The sequence below is a fragment of the Pinus tabuliformis genome, chromosome 9, assembly GCF_031772625.1.
Source record: "Pinus tabuliformis cultivar Carrire ecotype Pingquan chromosome 9, CPIR1, whole genome shotgun sequence".
Classification (NCBI taxonomy): domain Eukaryota; kingdom Viridiplantae; phylum Streptophyta; class Pinopsida; order Pinales; family Pinaceae; genus Pinus; species Pinus tabuliformis.
This window is the reverse complement of record NC_142307.1, coordinates 413,150,641-413,170,188: the sequence shown is the minus strand read 5'-3', so window position 1 is coordinate 413,170,188 and position 19,548 is coordinate 413,150,641. Positions and strand designations below refer to the sequence as shown.

The following is a 19,548-nucleotide window of genomic DNA, read 5'->3' as shown; positions in this document are numbered from 1 at the left end:
TCACGCTGAAAATGGCCCACAAGGCATGCAATTGAAACCAAAACAAGCTCAATGCCACAATTAGGGAGGATGTTATCACATCAAACTGGTCACCACACATTCAAGATTAAAGCTTTTTGGTAAAGCTAATGCCTTATAAACCATCTTATTGTTATGCATGTAGGAATAATACTGATCACAAAGCAATACATATAGCATTTTCCACAACAACAACCAAATATCTGTGTAGTGGAACTGCACAAAACCTACTGTAAAATATTGACCCTCGTTTTTTTACTTTAAAATAGTCTTTATTATTTTTAAACAAAAGCACTATTAACCTGTCAAATATACATTATAACATAATAGACATAATAAATATTGCCATTATATATAATATACCTTAAAATGTTAGTTATCCTATGTCCCCAGAATTACCTGTGGACGTAATAAATTATTGTCATTACATCATACTCAATATAGCTAAATCCGTGTGTGTGTAAATACACAGACACCATTAACAGCAATAACATGTTAGTTATCCCATGTCCCCAAAATTACCTTTGTATCAACTTCAACATAAGCAAATGCCTACTCGGGAGAAGGTACGTGAGATTTATAACGAAGGCATTGTCATGGACAAAAATTCAGTCTCCAACAATATTGTCAGACACAATCCTTTACAGCTCTATTTCATTGCAACCGACAGCCAAAGGGCTATTTTATAATTTGAGTAATGTTTAACAAGACTGGAGACTCTCCACAGCTTACCAAACCGTCTAAAGCTGGCATCTTCTACAAGCTTTTAACAGAACTCGTACTTGAAGAACTCTATGTTCTGGAAGTCTTCAATACCTCATGACTATACTCTTAAATCAGTTCATGAAAATAGTATAATGTACCTGGAAAACGAACCTAGAAGGTCTTTGCTTCATAAGCAGCATATAAAGATTTAATCTCTTCAACATCCTCAAAGCTCCCAAGGAAGATAGAAGAACGCTGATGAATGGTGGTTGGAACTATATCCAGTGCCTGCAACAATAAAGCCAAGCTCAAATTTCAAGATCAAAATACAGCAGCTAGTAGCAAGCTCATCAAATCTTGAGAATACTGCTCAGGGATGAAGCTTTTGCAAATTAAAACTACGAAGTTCAAACATGCCCAGCAAAAGAACTTCTCAATACATACTCGTCCTGTGCCTGTACAGGCTTGACCTCCTGCTTGCTCCATTAAGAAAGACATGGGAAACACTTCATAGAGAGTACTGCAAACAAAGCCAATATAAACCAAAGTTTGTTTATCTTCTCATTGTTAAGGATCCATCTATTTATGAAACAACTAACTAACAATGCATGTAGTAGTAAATATGAACTGTTCTGGATCTATGTTTATAATGTAATAAAAACCAGTATTGGTAAATAGGGGAACAAATCTCATAATTATCTCATACCGTAACTTCCCGTTGGGACTCTTCTTATCTGCAGGGTACATGAATATGCCACCATACAGAAGCGTCCTGTGAACATCAGCTACCATGCTATACAAAGAAAAAGGATTTATAAGAATATTATTCTTGGAGGTGAAGGAACAGCTATGAGGTATTTGATAGAGCATGAAAAACAACATAAATTCAAACAAATGATGCAACTAAGGTTGTGCAATATTAACCAAAGATTTCTTACTTGGAAATATCAGGTTAGCACTTTCTTATTTGGTGTGATAATGCATATGATCATGGTCAACATGTATATCTTATCATCTAATGTTTATATGATAACTCTGATTACCATTGTCTTGAATCCATATGCATTTTCCAGAGCAACTACATTCTTAATAGATCCGTATATCTTGTTCTCGAATTCTGTTTTTAGTTCAAATCATGATATGATTAACTTGGTTGGTCTATGAAGACGTGTTTCAGTTCATTTTAGTTTTCTTCAAAATAACGTTGTCTGCTTGATGACTGCTCTTGTATCCATTCAAATCAGTGTTGCGGGGGAGCGCCCCGCCACCCCTCGATCCCGCTCCCAATCCGCACTCCGGGTAGGAGCGACTCGGGAGCACGCTCTCTTAAAAAAAGCGCTCCCTGCCTTTTGGGGAGCGTTTAGCCTTTTTTGCGAAAAAAAATTGCAATAGTGTTCCAAATGCAATATTTTTTCAAAGAAACAAATAAGTTTTGAGTGGGGCAACTTAATGATCAAACCTATGGCCCTAGTATTGATATGCGATTCATGGTAATGTTAAATTCCTGAAGTAAAATGATGAACCTTTTACTTAAATTTTTAACATTACCATGAAATGACTCAGGATATTTGAGAGTGGCTCCGACCTCATTGCATTTCATATGGAGAAAGTAAAATTTTAGATTTCATTCAAAATCCAGCAGACTTATCAGTTTTTCAAGATTTCAGGATTGCAATGTTTCCATTGAATTTTGTCATGTATTAGGGTATGGAACTCGTATTTAATCAAGAGCACCAATCCCTCTATGTACCTTGATGTTAGTGACATTGGTTGTCGAACTCCTCTATCATGACCCTCCCAAAAATGTACGCATCACTCAAACAAAATCTTGACTTGACATGCTATGCTTTTTCTGTCTTATGTTAATGCTTAGAGGGTGATATTAATGACAAAGATCCCTATACAGATACAGAGGTAATGACATAGATACCTCTGGATATTAATTCTTAGAGGGTGATATTAATGACAAAGACCCTGATTTTCCAACAAGACTAAAAAATTAGACATTTCTCGTGGTGGCAAGAGGCCCAAGCATAAGCAATAGATAATAGATTTACTTGTCTTTTCTAGTTTCTAGTAGTTTTTATAACTATTGACTCTTTCATATTTATTATGATATTTTTTTAAACGATATATGACAATTTAAGTTTGAAGTTGACAATTATAACTCATTAGTAATGAATTATGAATATGATGCTTCATGAAAGTTGAAAGTTGTTTCATTTCATCTTATAACATTTGTTGTAATGGTTACACTTAGCTTACAAGTACAACTTTGGTGATCAATGATGATAAATGTTATATATTGAATTTTGAAAGCTTGAAACTTTAAGATTGATGAATCACAAGACTCAATATGTTGTATGTTACTATGTTACTAACTTGTGGGCGTGGTTGACGAAGATTATAACTTCTAGATGATTGTTGTTATATGGTTCAATCCATGTTTTTTATTTTTATTTTTTATCTAATTCATAATTCTACATGTTTATGTTGACATATATGTATCAAAATATAAAAATATAAAAAATATATATATATATTATATAAAAAACGCTTCGGGATTCGCTCTCAAACTGGGAACTTTTGAAAATGTCGCTCCCGCACCCGTTTTCGCTCCCGCTCCCCGCTTTCGCTCCCGCTCCCAAGTAACACTGATTCAAATCCTCAAATCCCTTAAGCTTACAACCTTTTCTCTACATTGGTTTTTTGTTTGCAAATTAATTGTACCAAAAGTAGTGAGGTGTTCATATAGCCCAAATAAATGTCACAACAATAATGCTAATAAAGTAAACTGAAAAAATGTGAGGTCCATAAAAGGGAAAAAGTATTTAAGAAAAACAACCATAATATTAATAAATAGCCCCCATAATAATATTGAATTACAAAAACACCCAACCATAATGATAATGAAATAAATCTCCATCCTTTAAGCACCAATAAATTTTCACTCAAATTTCTTTTCGATTCCTCTTAATGCGTAATAGATCTGGGGTTAAGATGGATATATGTTGGTGTTAAACACATGCCATACCAAGCTCAAACACACACAAGATAGCTGTAAGCCAAAAGTTTTTAAATTTTACCAATTTCCATATCCACTATGGATCCATTATGCACCAAGAGGTAGCAATCTCATGGGTGGGAAGACATTCAAATTGCTATGTCAAGGAATTTGAAACCTCTTGTTTTACCAATTCCATCTACACCATGGATCTGTTATGCACCAAGAGGTAGAAATCTCATGGGTGTGAAGAAATTCAGATTGCTACATAAGGAATTTGAAACCTCTTGGCATATAAGAAATTTAGGGTCAAGTCAACTATTATATAAACTAATTTTATTAAATAAAAAAAAAAAAAAATAATAATAAATAAATAAATTTAAATATATACATAATCATTCTCTTTAAAAAAAAAATAATAATAATAATAAATAAATTAATATATAGCTAAATAAATTAATTAATATACATATAAATTAATAAAGAAATAATTATTAATTAGTTAGAAGAAAACAATGAATATTTTTTCAATTAACTATTAATAGCTCCATAATCTCACACTCTCTCTTCTCAAAAATACAAATCTCATTGCCCTGATGATGGATTCACTAAGCTAGTCCGAAACGTTGGTTTCTATAACGGTTCACAGGTTTTTCCACAAACAAAAATAAACTCATAACTTGTATGAGAGTGAAGTTAACCATGTAAGTTTTTCTCTCTCTCTCTTTATGCATGTGTTTGTTACACAAAAACATAATATTGATGGATCCCCACTCTATCTAGGATGTAGAATGCGCCTCTTGGTGCACTGACACATTGGACATCTACTATAGCAACCGAGTCTAACTGTTCCCTCTAATGACATTTCAAAAATAATCTTTATGCTTAACCATGGTGAGCAGACAACTCTAACTCCATCATAATTTCCTAACAAGAATATCAAAAGGTAATCATGTACGCTGAATATAATGAATTGATGCACACTGAGTTGATCAATTTGGGTATATATATGTGTGTGTGTGTGTTGTTAGATGGCCTTTCTGGCTTGTTTTGTCTTTTCCAATATTAAGAAGGTTGTAACTTCTTTTCAATTTGCATCATTCAACATTGGGCAATGTTGTTGGAAAATGTAACTAGGTTTGGTTTTCACTAATGTATTTGAGTCATCATGAAATATACTTGTCAAAAGAATAAAGAAAAGAATTTTTATTATTATTATTATGACTTATTAAAGCATGGGTGTCATGCTTGGGTCAACATGTTTTAGGTCAAAGTCCCCATTGAGGACTTATAGGATTTATTCAGAGTCAATAGAGTCATTGTACCTTTAAAGAGACCCTTCTTGGGCTTTTGAATCATGTAAAAAGGTTAAGTATTGAGTCAAATATGAATTATGTTGCCTCCACACCAAGTCGGCCTTAAGATGGTCAAGTCGGCCTCAAAGAGGGCTATTCGACCTCACCAAAGGACTATAAATAGAGTAGTTTGAATTCCATTTGAAGCACTCACTCAACAAGCAAGTTCGATATCTCTTGACGCTCGAAAAAGTGCGAAATAGAGGAAGGAAGAAAAAAGTGTGGGTTTGGTCTAGGAGAAGGAAAGGAGGAGGATCAAAATTTTGGTGCATCTATCTCTCGTTCATGCCCTGGTTTGGAAAATCGAAGTTCTCTTGTTGATGTTGTAGCCAGTTGCCATATGTGGCTGCTGCGAGATCGAAGTTGTTGGTGTTGGATGTTGCTACCTCTTGAAGTTGTATTGGACCAAAATCGAAGTTCCTATGTGAAGATCAAAGTCTCCAAAGCAAGGTCGAAGTTGTTGGGTTGAAGAAAGTGATGCTACTGCCAGGTCAAGCAGGGTCATCTGCGAGAGAAGAGGAAGGTTGACTTGGTGTGGAGGAAAGTTTGTGTCAAGGTCTAGAGTCTTGGAATATCTCCGGAAAACTATTGAAGGAAGAATCACTGACTGGGTATTCCCCTAGAGAGGGCTTTTTCCCTGGCTGTGAGCCTGTACCCGGTGTCCATTGTTTTATGTGTTATTGCTTTGGTAGTTACCTGATGAACTAAAAGAAAGAAGATATAAATAAACCTAATAATAAATTGTGAACATCACAAATAATTATCAAGTATAAGAAAATCATTTTGCCTTTCTGATTTTCTAACATGGTATCAGAGTTTTGGTGAAGAAAGAAGGAAAAGGCAGTCTCAAGCACTTGATCAAGGATTATTCAAGGGAAGAAGTCTACTGTCTTCAAAGACAATGGCTAACACAATCAAGGGAGAGAACAAACTTGAAGGAGCCTCAAACTACAGGTCTTGGAAGAAGAGGATTGATCTCATCCTTGAAAAGAACAAGGTTCTAGAATTTGTCAAAGGAAAAGTAAAGAAGCCTACAGATGGCTCCAATGATGCTGATAAAGTGAAGTTCAGAGAATTAGAATTGGTTTCCATGACCCTAATGGTAGAAGGAACAAAGGACAACCTTGTCCCATTTATAGCCAACATTAATCATGATCAAGAAATGTATGAGGCCTTGTCAAAGTTATTCACTATTAAGAACATTGGTCAAGTAGCAAGCTTGAAGAATGAACTAAGGACCACAAATATGACTAAAGAAGACACAGTGGCCTCCTTCTTTGTGAAGATAGCAAAAATCAGAGATGATCTTTTGGCCATTGATAAAATTGTTCCAAACAAAGAGCTTGTGATCACTGCTCTATTAGGATTGCCACCTACTTGGGGTGCATTTGCTATCGGACTTAACAGTTGGAAGGAATCTCCCACTTTTGAAGAACTATGGACTACCTGCAGTCAAGAAGAATTAAGGATCTCACTAGTTGCCAATCCTGAAGGAGTTTCAAATGCCTACACTGCTTAACACAAAGGAAAGAAATTGAAAGGACCAAGGAAGAAAGTAAACATGTCCTGGACATGTTATCAATGTCATAAGAAGGGTCACTACAGGAGTGATTGTCCCGACAATCCAAAGAATAAGAAGAGAGATAGAGATCATGCTAACATTGTTGAAGAAGAAGATCCAAAGAAATCCAAACATGAAGTATCTGACACAAGGGACTTACACTACTAAGTCCTTTGCTTGTAATCTTAGATATCTTATTTTATATTTTTGATGTTTTAGAATTTATAAATTTTTAACATGTTTTTGGAAAAGACATTTTTCTTTTGTTTTTATAAGTTTATAGGTATCCATCAAGCTTTGGAGGGAGCCCCCAACATCTCCCAAAGATAAGTATCTCATTTCCTTTCAGTTTTTGGTTTCATGTACTTATTTAAGTTTTGATTATATTAAATACTAATCACCATTCTCCATCTATTGTCTTGATTAGGAAAACATTTGCTATATCCTCAAGGAGTATGGAAGACAGCCACCCAAGACAAGGTTTGTCAAGAAAAAAGGTATGCCTTAAACTAAAAAACATTGATTTCTTTATAATAAATGTGTATTCATTTGACAATCTATTACTAACATTGTTATATCTAGCTATATTTAATCATAATGATTCTTATTTTGGGTGATTCATCACTTGATAAATCTACCCCTCATATTCTTAGCTGATTTTATAAAACCCTAGACAGGTTCTCTGGAAACCCTAACCTAAGGGTATGCTAATGTGAATGTATGAAACCCTAAACTACTTAGGGTTATTGAAAAATGCTATTTGAAGTTTTTATTGATGATGTTTGGGGTTATGGTATGATTATGGAAACCCTAACTTGTTAGAGTTGAATGATAATGTCTAAAATCCCAAACCTTTGAAGTATTGGTAATTTAGGGTTTTCTATGTTCTTATATTGAAACCCTAGCTCATTAGGGTTTGGTGGAATATATAAGCAAGACCCTTATAATGTCTTAGAAATGATTTCCTTGGGACGTGTGTGTTTGTTTGATCAAACCCTAGTCTAATCAAGTTTGTTGTATGTCTAACTCTTATTGATATTTTGTGAAGTTGGATTTGACTAACACATGATATGAAATGCCTATGCATGATGATGAATGATATGAAATGCCTATGCATGATGATGAAGTCCTAGTTGTATGAGTTGACCTGTTTATCGATGATCATGAATCCTAGGGTTTGGAACTAAGCCCTAGTCCAAGTTTGTTTCTCTAGGATGATGGTATTTGTAAAATTCTAGGGTTTTGGAGTTAACCTTAGTAGAAGTAAAATTCTCTAATGTATGATGATAATGTGATAATTTGAGATTTGTGTAAGATTGTTGAAATCTGAGTTTTAGTTGTGATTGATGTTCGATTGAAAAATCTAGGGTTTGCAGCTAACCCGAGTGATCGCTAGTCATTTTATGACCAAGTTGTGATTGATTTTTTATTGTTAAATCTCATATATGAAATCTAGGATTTGTATGAAACCCCAGTGAGAAGTCTAACATATGAATTCTGAAAGTTGTTAGATATTTTGTAGATCTATATTTGAATTGTTTCTAGGGTTTGTTATATGTTGTAGTAGGGTATGTCATACCTTTGGAAGAAACATTGAAACCCTAGATGTAATGAAAGTTGTTATGAATAAGTCTAGGGTTTATGACAAAGTCTCTAGCAAGGTGTTGAAGAGTATACGTCTCTTGTTTGCAAATAAGTTTGGGTATCTGATATATATAAGGTTGAAATGCTTAAAACAGTGCGAGACACGCATGTAAAAGAATATTGAATCCATTAATTAGAAATGAGCCAACAGCTCAATGATAATACAAAGATATTTACAATAATAGAAACATCAGGTTTCTATGTAGAATATGGAAACAAACAGTTTCATCTAAGAAACTGCTAAAAGAATAAAAATAGCAACAGCTAAAAGACTGAGCATTAAATACTAATTAGAAATATTCTAATACCCTCCCTTAATGCTCAATCTATTTACAACACCAATAGACCCTCGGAATTTTACAAATTTATCAGGACCAAGAGGCTTGGTGAAAATGTGAGCGGGCTGCTCTGTTGTGGGAACATATTGCAACTGAACTGAGCCGTCTTCAACCAGCTGGCGAATGTAGTGGCAATGAGTTTCCACATGCTTTGTTCGTTCATGAAAGACTGGATTCTTGGCAAGTTTGAGCACTCCCTCATTATCACAAAACAAAGAAGTAGGCCCTGTCTGGAAAACATGCATATCTGCAAGCATACGACGAAGCCAAACTGCCTCACAGGATGCCTTAACTGCTCCCCGATACTCTGCTTCTGTTGAGGAGAGAGCCACTGCCTGTTGCTTCTTACTAGTCCAAGTAACAGCACCAGATCCTAGACTAAACACATACCCAGCTGTAGATTTACGGTCATCAACCGAACCGGCCCAGTCAGAGTCAGTGTAGCCACGGAGAATAGGATTGGAGCTGCGAGTATATAAGCGGCCATAATCAGAAGTACCACGCACATATCGTAGCACCCGCTTTGCTGCTATCCAATGATCAGCTTTAGGAGCTGACATAAAGCGAGAAATGTAGCTTACTGCAAAACTGATGTCAGGTCTGGTAGCAGTAAGATAGATGAGACTGCCCACTAATTGCCTAAATAAAGTTTCATCCACAAGGGGAGAGGGTGACTGTGCTGAAAGTTTGAGCCCTGGTTCCATAGGAGTCGTGGCCGGTTTGCAATCCTGCATTCTGAACCTTTCCACAAGATTTTTGGCATACTTGGACTGAGAGAGAAAGATCTGATTTTCAGTCTGCCAAACTTCAACCCCCAGACAGTAATGAAGAAGTCCCAAGTCTGTCATCTCAAAAGTTCTGCATAGATCTTGTTTGATCCCATGGATCAAATGTGCAGAGCTGCCAGTAATGATAAGGTCATCCACATAGACAACCACAAACAAGATATCATCACCAGTATGCTTGATATACAGGTTTGCATCAGATGGACTCCGCTGAAAACCCTGATCTGTCAGGTAATGATCAATTTTCATGTACCAAGCCTGAGGAGCTTGTTTCAATCCATAGATTGCTTTAGCTAACCGACACACTTTCTGTTCTTGACCAGCAACCTTGAATCCTGGAGGCTGCGTCATGTATACTTCTTCTTGAAGATCACCATTTAGGAAAGCACTCTTTACATCCATCTGATGAACTTTCCAATTGAACTGAGCTGCTAGGGCAAGAACAAGCCTTATGGTACTCATCTTGGCTATAGGAGCAAAAGTCTCCTCATAATCTATGCCTTCCTTCTGTGAGAACCCTCGAGCCACAAGACGAGCTTTATACTTGTCTATGGTTCCATCAGCTTTGTATTTCACTTTATACACCCATTTGCAGCCTATGGGCTTTTTTTCAGCAGGAAGATCAGAAAGTGTCCAGGTGTGATTCTTCTGAAGACTCTGGAATTCGGCTTCCATAGCCTGTTCCCACTCAGATGTACCCTTAGCCTCTGAATAGGTTTGAGGCTCAAAAATACTGTGTAGGTTAGCCATAAGAGCAAAATTGACTGTAGACTGTTGTCTGTTCTTATGTCTAGAAGTTCTACCTTCAAGGAGCTCATCATCCCGGAGATCACCTATGGTTTTAGCCCACCATTTAGGCCGAAGAGAAGAAGAACCAATATCAGGAGCAGAGGAACCAATATTAGAAGGAGGTGGAGAAGGCTCAAGAGCAATAGGGACAGCAAGAGGAGGGTTAGCTTCTGGAGGAAGCTCAGATAGAGTATTATCAAATACTGATGCTACATCATCCCTCCCATCAGGTGGACCGACTGGAAGAAGAACACTGTGAGGCTGATCCTCAGAACATTGCTGAAAGAATCCTCTGTCCTCATCAAAGACTACATCCCGACTGAAGCTAAGACTACCAGTGGCTATATCTATCAGCCTATAGGCCTTGTGATGATCACTGTACCCTGTCATCATGAGTTTCTGGCTTTTGGAATCCAACTTAGAGCGCTTAGCAGCTGGAATCCAAACATATGCAACTGAGCCAAATACTTTGAGATGACTGATCTTAGGCTTACGACCAGACCAAACCTCTTCAGGAGTCTTCCCTGTAACAGCCTGAGTGGGTGATCGGTTAAGAAGGTAAACAGCAGTAAATACTGCTTCAGCCCAGAATCTGTTTGGAACACTCCTGTGTTGTAACATGGAACGAGCCATTTCAACAACCGTGCGGTTGTGGCGCTCGACAACACTGTTCTGGTGAGGAGTGTAGGGTGCGGTTAACTGATGTTTGATGCCATGAATATCACAGAAATTGGCAAAAGCTGAAGAACAAAATTCCCCCCCATTGTCGGTCCTAAGAGTCATGATGTTACAGCCAGACTCTTTTTCAACTAAGGTTTTAAACTTCTGAAAGGTACTAAGTGCATCAGATTTATTTTTTAGAAAATACACCCACATCTTTCTACTGAAATCATCTACAATAAGTAAAAAATATTTGCAAGCAGTGATAGAAGCGGTATTCATAGGACCACAAATATCAGCATGAAGTAACTGGAGTACCTTAGATGCGCGCCAAGATTCTCCATTCTTGAATGAAGACCGATGTTGCTTTCCCGCTTGACAGGCGCCGCATACCCCCAACTGCTAAGTCTGAATATCAGGTAATCCTGACACAAGTCCTTCCCGGGAGAGCTGAGAGAGATACTGCATATTTAGATGCCCATATCGCTGATGCCAAAGAGTACTGATGGGAGAGACACGTGCTGCTAGAGCCACTTCTGGAGAGTCACCGGTGTCAAGTAGCCTATATAGACCATGGTCCTCTAGGCCAACAGCAACTGTTAGACTAGTCTCCCTGTCAATAATAGAGCACTTGTGTGCACTGAACACAACATCAAGCTGAGGAGAATTCCTCATAATCTGGCTGACAGACAGCAGATTAATTTCCATACCAGGAACATAGTATACATTCAGAAATATGAGTGTGCGCCCACCAGACTGAATTTGAACTGTACCTCTGCCAGCTACTGTGTACTTTTCACCTCTGCCAAATACCACGGAATCACTGAAAGGGGAGAAGTCAATAAACCAGTCACGCCTGTGAGAGAAATGGCGTGATGCACCACAATCAATGTACCATGCAGAAGAAGGAACATGATCTGAAGACCTTTTAGCCATAAAGGCGTAAAAGGCTTGATTTCCTTCTAACATCAGATTGGTGAGCGTGGCCATTTTCCCAAAGACAATACAGAAGTCCAACACACAAAATAAATCTCCACAGTCTAAAAAAATAGCAATAGAGCAGATTCCACTGCTGTAGCTGTACCCTTCTTTCACAAGTCTTACACTGCTGTTTGAAGTGATTTTATTGACTATACAGCTGCCGGTTTAACACAGGCTGCAGAACAAATTCTTCACAGGCAGCCTTGAGCAAACAAATGCCAAACTTCAGAGATCAAGTAACAAGAAATAAGGGCCGAGACTCTTGTATGGCTAGGGCTACAAGATACGTTTTAAAATTCCTCTTTCAGGTGATGCCTTTTCAAATGAAGGAACCACAGATAAATTTCAAGAAAATATCAAGATGACTGTATGAGACTGACACAGAACCTTAACAAATTCTGCCTTGAACAATGCAAAAAAAAAATAACTCAGATCTGTACCAGATCAAAACACCAGACCAAAACACCAGACAAGAGGTCACATGTATCTTTAGAAAATTAAAGCTGAAAAAAATACGTAAACTGAAGCTGTCCACGCTGTGCTGTATACGCTGTTCTGGTCCCACCGCTTCAAAAGAAAATCACAATAAACTTTTAATCAAACCGCTACACAAACACGTGAATCTGGAAAATGGCGTCACTTGAAAATACCGTCACTGGAAAATCCCTGGAAAATGCGTGATGCCGTTACTATGATCTGGAAACTGCCGTCACGTGATCTGGAGGATCTCTGGAGTATATCGATTTGTTGAAATCGTGAGCAAAAATACGCGAGTGAAAATTTTTTTAACTGTATCAATGTTCTTCAACAGGGTTCTGTCGTTCTTCAATGTATCACCGTCACATAAAAAAGCCTTCACTAGAATCTGAAGTGATATATATGCGTGATAGCCGTCACTGGAACTAAAGAAAGCCGTCACGTGATATATATGCGTGATAGAATCTGAACTTGAAAAAAAAATGCCGTCACTGTAATGCCGTGTAGTTGGTTATCACGCTAGTCGCACACACTGAAGGTAAAAAGAATACACGGGAGGTAAACCCTGCCGTCACTTATACTTCTGCGGAGGACGTTGAGAAATGAAGCTTCGTGGTCGGAGAAAATGCTGACGAGGATACCCGAAACCTCTGGAAAATGCCTTCACGTGGTTCTGTAGAATACGAGAGCGAAAATACTCAAACAAATGTTGACGCAGATACCCAAAGCCGCTGGAAAGTGCCGTGGTTCTGTCGAACACGTGAGCGAAAATATTCAAACAAAAAACGTATTAACTTTGATTTCTGCTACCGCTTCCAGCTTTATTCACCAAGTCAATAGATTGATATGCGTGCGATTCCAGATATCGTGACAGAAGAAGACTGAGATGCCACGTTCCCGTGGTTATCGTCTCAGCTGTGGATTCACCGTGAAAACGCAGGTTGAAGACGAGGGTTGAATACTGAGAATTCACGGGCTACAAAAATAAACAAGACTTCAAAACAGATAAACTGTTCAACCGACAAATCGACTGCTGCCCCCGGATTCAAAATGCCGGATTTAATTTCAAGAGAATCCCTTTCTGTATCGAGATTGACGACTGTAAGCTTTTATCACAATGAGCAAAGCCGAAGCTAAGACTCAGTGAAGGCTACCTGGCTTACAGAGGGCTCGACCTTAGAAAGGAATGAAGAGGATAGCTGATCAAGAAATCTACAAACCCTGAGAGCAGTTTCGAAATGAACTACTGAATTTTTCAAACTATGAAAAATTATTTCGAAAATCCCTGTGCTCTGATACCATAAAACAGTGCGAGACACGCATGTAAAAGAATATTGAATCAATTAATTAGAAATGAGCCAACAGCTCAATGATAATACAAAGATATTTACAATAATAGAAACATCAGGTTTCTATGTAGAATATGGAAACAAACAGTTTCATCTAAGAAACTGCTAAAAGAATAAAAATAGCAACAGCTAAAAGACTGAGCATTAAATACTAATTAGAAATATTCTAATAATGCTTCCGTAATTCTAATATGACTAACTTCATGCTTCTATAGATTTGGTTGTACTTGCTATCTAAGTTGTGAAGGTACACAATCTTCGATATGGTGAAGATGTTCGTTGATAAGCATGATGTGAATAGTAATGGCAATGATAACTCTGATGAAATGGTTGGAAGCCACAAAAGGTTCTTCGAAGTCGAAGCAAAGAAGTTGATCTCCCTGGGTTAAGAGGGAGCCTGAATAAGAAAGATCTCCCTAAGATTAAGAGGGAGCCTAGATAAAGGGAATCTCCGTGGTTAAGAGGGAGAGCATAGTTTTGATTGGAGAATGAATTTTGAAGGATATGTTGTTGCATATAGGAAAGGAAAATGTATGATTAAGGAATCTTCTGTCAGAGATTCGGTAGATACTCCTACTGTGTTGAGAAGCAACAATTGTTGTCTGAAAGACCCCGAAGGTTTGTATTTGATTATGTACATGTGAAAGTATATTATTGATTGGGGTTGTGTTTGTACAGGTGAATCTCTCGAAGGTTTTGATAGCATGTTGGTTACCAATCAGTTTGACTAGGAGAGATTGGTTGTCTTTGAGCCGTTGGATCAAGGAGTGTTGAGGCTTTGTGAGTGAAGCATTACTTGGGAGGACATATGGCCAACATTTTGTGTTGATGTCTAGGTCCAGAAGTTGGAAAAGGTGGTGTTGGTTATAGAGCTTTGTTTTTGGATACACATATGGATCCCTGGGTTGATGGTTAGTAAGTAAGCCTGATGGTACCTAGAGAGGTTGAAAGCTTGAGTCCATCTTAGTCCCACATGGATAAATTGCCCTGGTCAGGAATCTAGTCCATGGCATTGCGATGCCTAAAGTTCTTCATGGTTCATGTAGTTGAAATCTTCCTTGTACTTGTATATGATGAATACCTTCCTAGTTAAGAGGGAGTGTTGGAAAATGTGACAAGGTTCGGTCTTCATTAATATATTTGAGTCATCATGTAATGTACTTGTCAAAAGAATAAAGAAAATATTTTATTATTATTATTATTATGACTTATTAAAGCATGGGTTTCATGCTTAGGTCATCATGTTTTAGGTCAAAGTCCCCATTGAGGACTTCTAAGATTTATTTTGAGTCAATAGAGTCGTACTTTTAAAGAGACCCTTCGTGGGCTTTTGAATCATGTAAAAAGGTTAAGTATTGAGTCAAATATGAATTATGTTGCCTCCACACCAAGTAGGTCTTATGATGATCAAGTCGGCCTCAAAGAGCGCTATTCGACCTCACCGAAGGACTATAAATAGAGAAGTTCAAATTCCATTTGAAGGACTCACTCAACAAGCAAGTTTGATATCTCTTGAAGATGGAAAAAGTGCGAAATAGAGGAAGGAAGAAAAGGAAGTGCGAGTTTGTTCTAGGAGAAGGAGAGGAAGATCGAAATTTTGGTGCATCTATCTCTCTCCCTCATGCCCTGGTTTGGAAGATCGAAGTTCTCTTGTTAATGTCATAGCCAGTTGTCGTATGTTGTTGCTGCCAGATCAAAGTATAGGTCGAAGTTATTGGTGCTGGATGTTGCTGCCTCAAGAAGTTGTATTGGACCAAAATCAAAGTTCCTATGTGAATATCGAAGTCTTTCAGTGAAGATCAAAGTCTCCAAAGCAAGGTCGAAGTTGCTGGGTTGAAGAAAGTGTTGCTACTGCTGCTGCTTCTGCCAAGTCAAGTAGGATCATCTGCAAGAGAAGAGGAAGGCTGACTTGTTATGGAGGAAAGTTTGTGTCAAGGTTTAGAGTCTTCGAATATCTCTATAAGACTATTGAAGGGAGAATTACCGACTGGGTTTTGCCCTAGTTGTAAGCCTATATCTGGTGTCCATTGTTTTATGTGCTATTGCTTTGGTAATTGCTTGATGAACTAAAAGAAAGAAGATATAAAGAAACCTAATAAGAAGTTGTGAACATCACAAGTAATTATCAAGTATAAGAAAATCTTTCTGCCTTTCCGATTTTCTAACAAATGTAAACTAATTTCTTCCCTGCATTTGATTTTGTTCATAGATCATCATAATTGAGCAAATTTTGATTAGTTGTGATAAAGGAGGTCACCTTCTGTTGGAAATATCAGCAATACTGGGGTTGGGGGCGCGATGGGGGGTGAATCAGTTTTGAGCACCTTTAGAACTTTTTATGTTATTAGCAGTCAATAAACTAGTATGCAAGAGATCATTAACAAGAGTGCATCAAATATACATGGAAACTCAATAATGAGAATAATTTGATAAAACCATAATCAATTACATATACATGAGAAGATAACAACTTCCAACATTTATGAGCTCCAACTCAAAGGAGGCTACAACCCACTAGGATTTTGTTAGCTACAACTAATAGGGGGCACCAACTCCCTTTGGATTTCTTGCACCAACAGGAAGGAGGCTACAACCACCTGAGGCACAAGCTCCAAGTTGGACTTCACTTTTTCAAGGATTAGCCTTTTTTTATGTCATCAATCCTCTGTCCATACTCAGGCAAGTATTAGCATAATACAATTATCATTGTAATCCCTTGCTCATAGGAATATTCTGATAGCAAATTTTGATTGATTGTCACAGAGGAGGTTGTCGTCTATTAGAAATATCAGCAATACTGAGAGGGGGGCAGTGAATCAGTATTGAGCACCTTTAGAACTTTTTACGTTATTAGCAATCGATAAACTGGTATGCAAGAGATCATTAACAAGAGTGCATCAAATATACACAAAACTCAGTAATGAGAACAAATTATAAAACCATAATCAATTACATATAAATGAGAAGATAACAATTTCCAAAATTTATGAGCTCCAACTCAAAGGAGGCTACACCCCGTGGGATTTTGTTAGTTGCAAATGACAGGGAGAACCAACTCCCTTTGGATTTCATGCACCAACGAGAAGGAGGCTACAACCTACTGAGGCACAAGCTCCAAGTTGGACCTCAATTTCTCAATCAAATCTGACCTCTTCTACTTGTCCAAGTCTGCTTCAGAATAGCCTTTTTTATGTCATCAATCCTCTGTCCATACTCAGCCAAGTATTAACATAATGCAACTATCACTATAATCTCTTGCTCACAGAGTTGCTCATAGAAATATTCTAATAATGATCTTCAACAAATGAGTTTAACACAGTGTAACCCTTAATTCCATGAACACCTTCCAACAATCAAATCAGGTGTTAATTATTGAAGGTACAACTACTCCTCACAATCATGTCAATACAAACTACACACAGCAGGGATATACCAATAGCCTTAGAAGACTTCCACAGCAGAGAGCTCGGTCTGCTACTAATGTTCGAAAGATAAACTCGGCCTCTTTGTCCTTGGTCTCTGCTCTTCATACTACAGAATTACACCTTCGATTTTGTCTGTCTGCTCCAGTGAATTCAGAGCTTGTCACAGGCTTGAACGAATGCCTGAATTTTTTGTGCCTTTTAAATTCCCACGGCTAGGTTAATTATACACTTTGGAGGGAGGCCTATTTTAGGGTCAACCTAAACCTAAAATCATGAAAATTGCCCTTTAAAAATATTTCTATTACTAGAGCTGACTTTAAGTTATTTATTTATTAATTAATCATTTGATCTTGTATGTCTGTCTGTTATAGAAGTTGGCTTGAAGACCGTCTTGATTACAGTTTGGACCATATTAAACCTTGTTTCTATCATGCACTTTATGCGGGGTCAGACCATCTTGATTACAGTTTGGACCATATTAAACCTTGTTTCTATCATGCACTTTATGTGGGGTCAAACCCATTCAATTTGGGGCAGATTTATTGAACAAATTTCAAACTTGAATATCTCTCCAACCAAGAGGACCCATGAGGCATGCAACCTATCAAATGAAATGGCGTGATGAGGGAAACCAAATGCCAATGATCTTGCATCCAAATTCATGGCCTTTTACATATATCGACAAACAAATGTAGGGGCATCTTAGGGTTACTTCCAACTCATCAATGGCCCATTCACCCGTTGATATCAATGACAAATTTCTTCCAACAATCTCCCCTTTTGTCATTGATGTCAATACTCATGCCCCCCCTGTCATCATGCTTCCCCTGTTATCACACTTCCTTTCTCTCCCCCTTTGACATCATTGGGAATGGGTGGCTTGTTTCTGTCAATGTTCCACCGAGTTTCCGGGATGGGAAAGCACGAGAGTGGGGTTACGCAAAAGGGGGACATATATAAGTAACCCCAAATTCTAGGGAAATTTTGGCGAAACGGGGGAACGTCATAATCATAAAAATTATAAATTATTAAAAATTTAATATATAAAAATAAAAAATAAAATCTCAACAATATGTCAATAACTAAATAGAAAATCTTATAATTAGGAAATGTACATCTAAAGATTAAATATGATCATCATTTCGTATTAGACTATTATCATTTGACATTTCTACATTGTAAATCTAAAAGTAAATTACTAAATTGAATCCATAATTTGACATTGTGCAATGTTACATCTAAATTCATCATTTGGCATGATGCAAGGTACATCTAAATGAAATTCATCATTTGACAATTGAAATTATGCAATGCACATCGAAAACAATGAAAAGTAAATTCATCATATGACAATGACAATGACATTATGTTGAAGTCTAAAATAGCCATAGAATACTAAACTAAAAGTAAACATAGAAAGCAGTGAAATACTAGTAAATTTCTCAAAAAGTACTAAATAATATTAATAAATACTAAAAGAGTCAAGGACTCAGTCATCAGTATCTAAAGTCAAAAGTTCAAAACTAGAACAATGAAAAGCAACAAAAAGAAATGAACATCATGATCAAGTTTTAGCTTTTAAAATATTAAGTTTTAATATAATTTAATTTTTTTATTTTTTTATTTTATAATTTTTTTTAAGTTTTAAGTTTTAATATAATTCAATTTTTTTATTTTATTTTTTTTATATTTAAATTTGTATTTTTTTTAATTTTTAATGTTTATAAAAATTATTAGATAAAAAAATGGGGGGATGCATATGTGTTCCCCTTGCATCCCTCCGTCCCCCCTGCAAAAGAGGCCAGAAAAACATCCCCTCAGAGTTTCCCTAAGTTTCCCCAAAAAGGGGACATGGGGGAAACGTTTCCCCAAGAGTTTCCCCATCTGGGGCGCGGGGGCATGCCCCCCACCCTGAGGGATGCGTCCACATGGAACACTAGTTTTTGTGGGGTTGCTCCCCCTAAACACATGGTACTCAACAGTACTTTTGTCTCCTTATCCTTTCCCTCTATCCTAAAGCTCTTTTGCTTGCATGTAATCTTCTTTTGCTCTGCTTGGTCTAGGATGTATATGTTGTTTGGTCACCTTGTCGTTGTTGCAACCAATCTTCCGGAGTCTTCTTCTCTAATTTCACATTTCTGGGAATTAAACAAGAGATTGTACCTTTGATCACACATTTTGCTAACACTGAGAAGATTGTGCTTCAAATTCTTGACCAACAAAACATTTGTTGCTTTAACGTGTTCACTTCCAAGATTTACTACACCTTTTCCAAGTATATTGACAGAAGAGTTATTTCCAAATGCAACACTGCGACCTTATTTTTTTAAACTAATGATTTTTTCTAATCTCTAGTCATCTGTGTTGAGCACCTATTGTCTATGTAATATTCATCTCTTTTATATTCAACAATCAACACTAGGTTGCAATCTTCCTTCCTTTTCTTTTCCCATATCA

At 37.1% G+C, this 19,548-nt stretch overlaps 1 protein-coding gene across 1 annotated transcript in view; it reads right to left on the bottom strand.

Annotated features, from left to right (window-relative positions):
* Positions 1 to 351: 351 nt before the first annotated feature.
* Positions 352 to 19,548, bottom strand: part of LOC149148908 (fructose-1,6-bisphosphatase, cytosolic-like) — a 218,484-nt gene continuing 199,287 nt past the window's right edge. The window contains exons 10-12 of the mRNA XM_089439164.1: positions 1,430 to 1,516; positions 1,168 to 1,243; positions 352 to 1,011 (exon numbers count right to left, since the gene is read on the bottom strand). Of these exons, the coding sequence (XP_089295290.1) occupies positions 895 to 1,011; positions 1,168 to 1,243; positions 1,430 to 1,516 (280 nt within the window). The 3' untranslated portion in view covers positions 352 to 894. The remainder of the gene's footprint in view (positions 1,012 to 1,167; positions 1,244 to 1,429; positions 1,517 to 19,548) is intronic.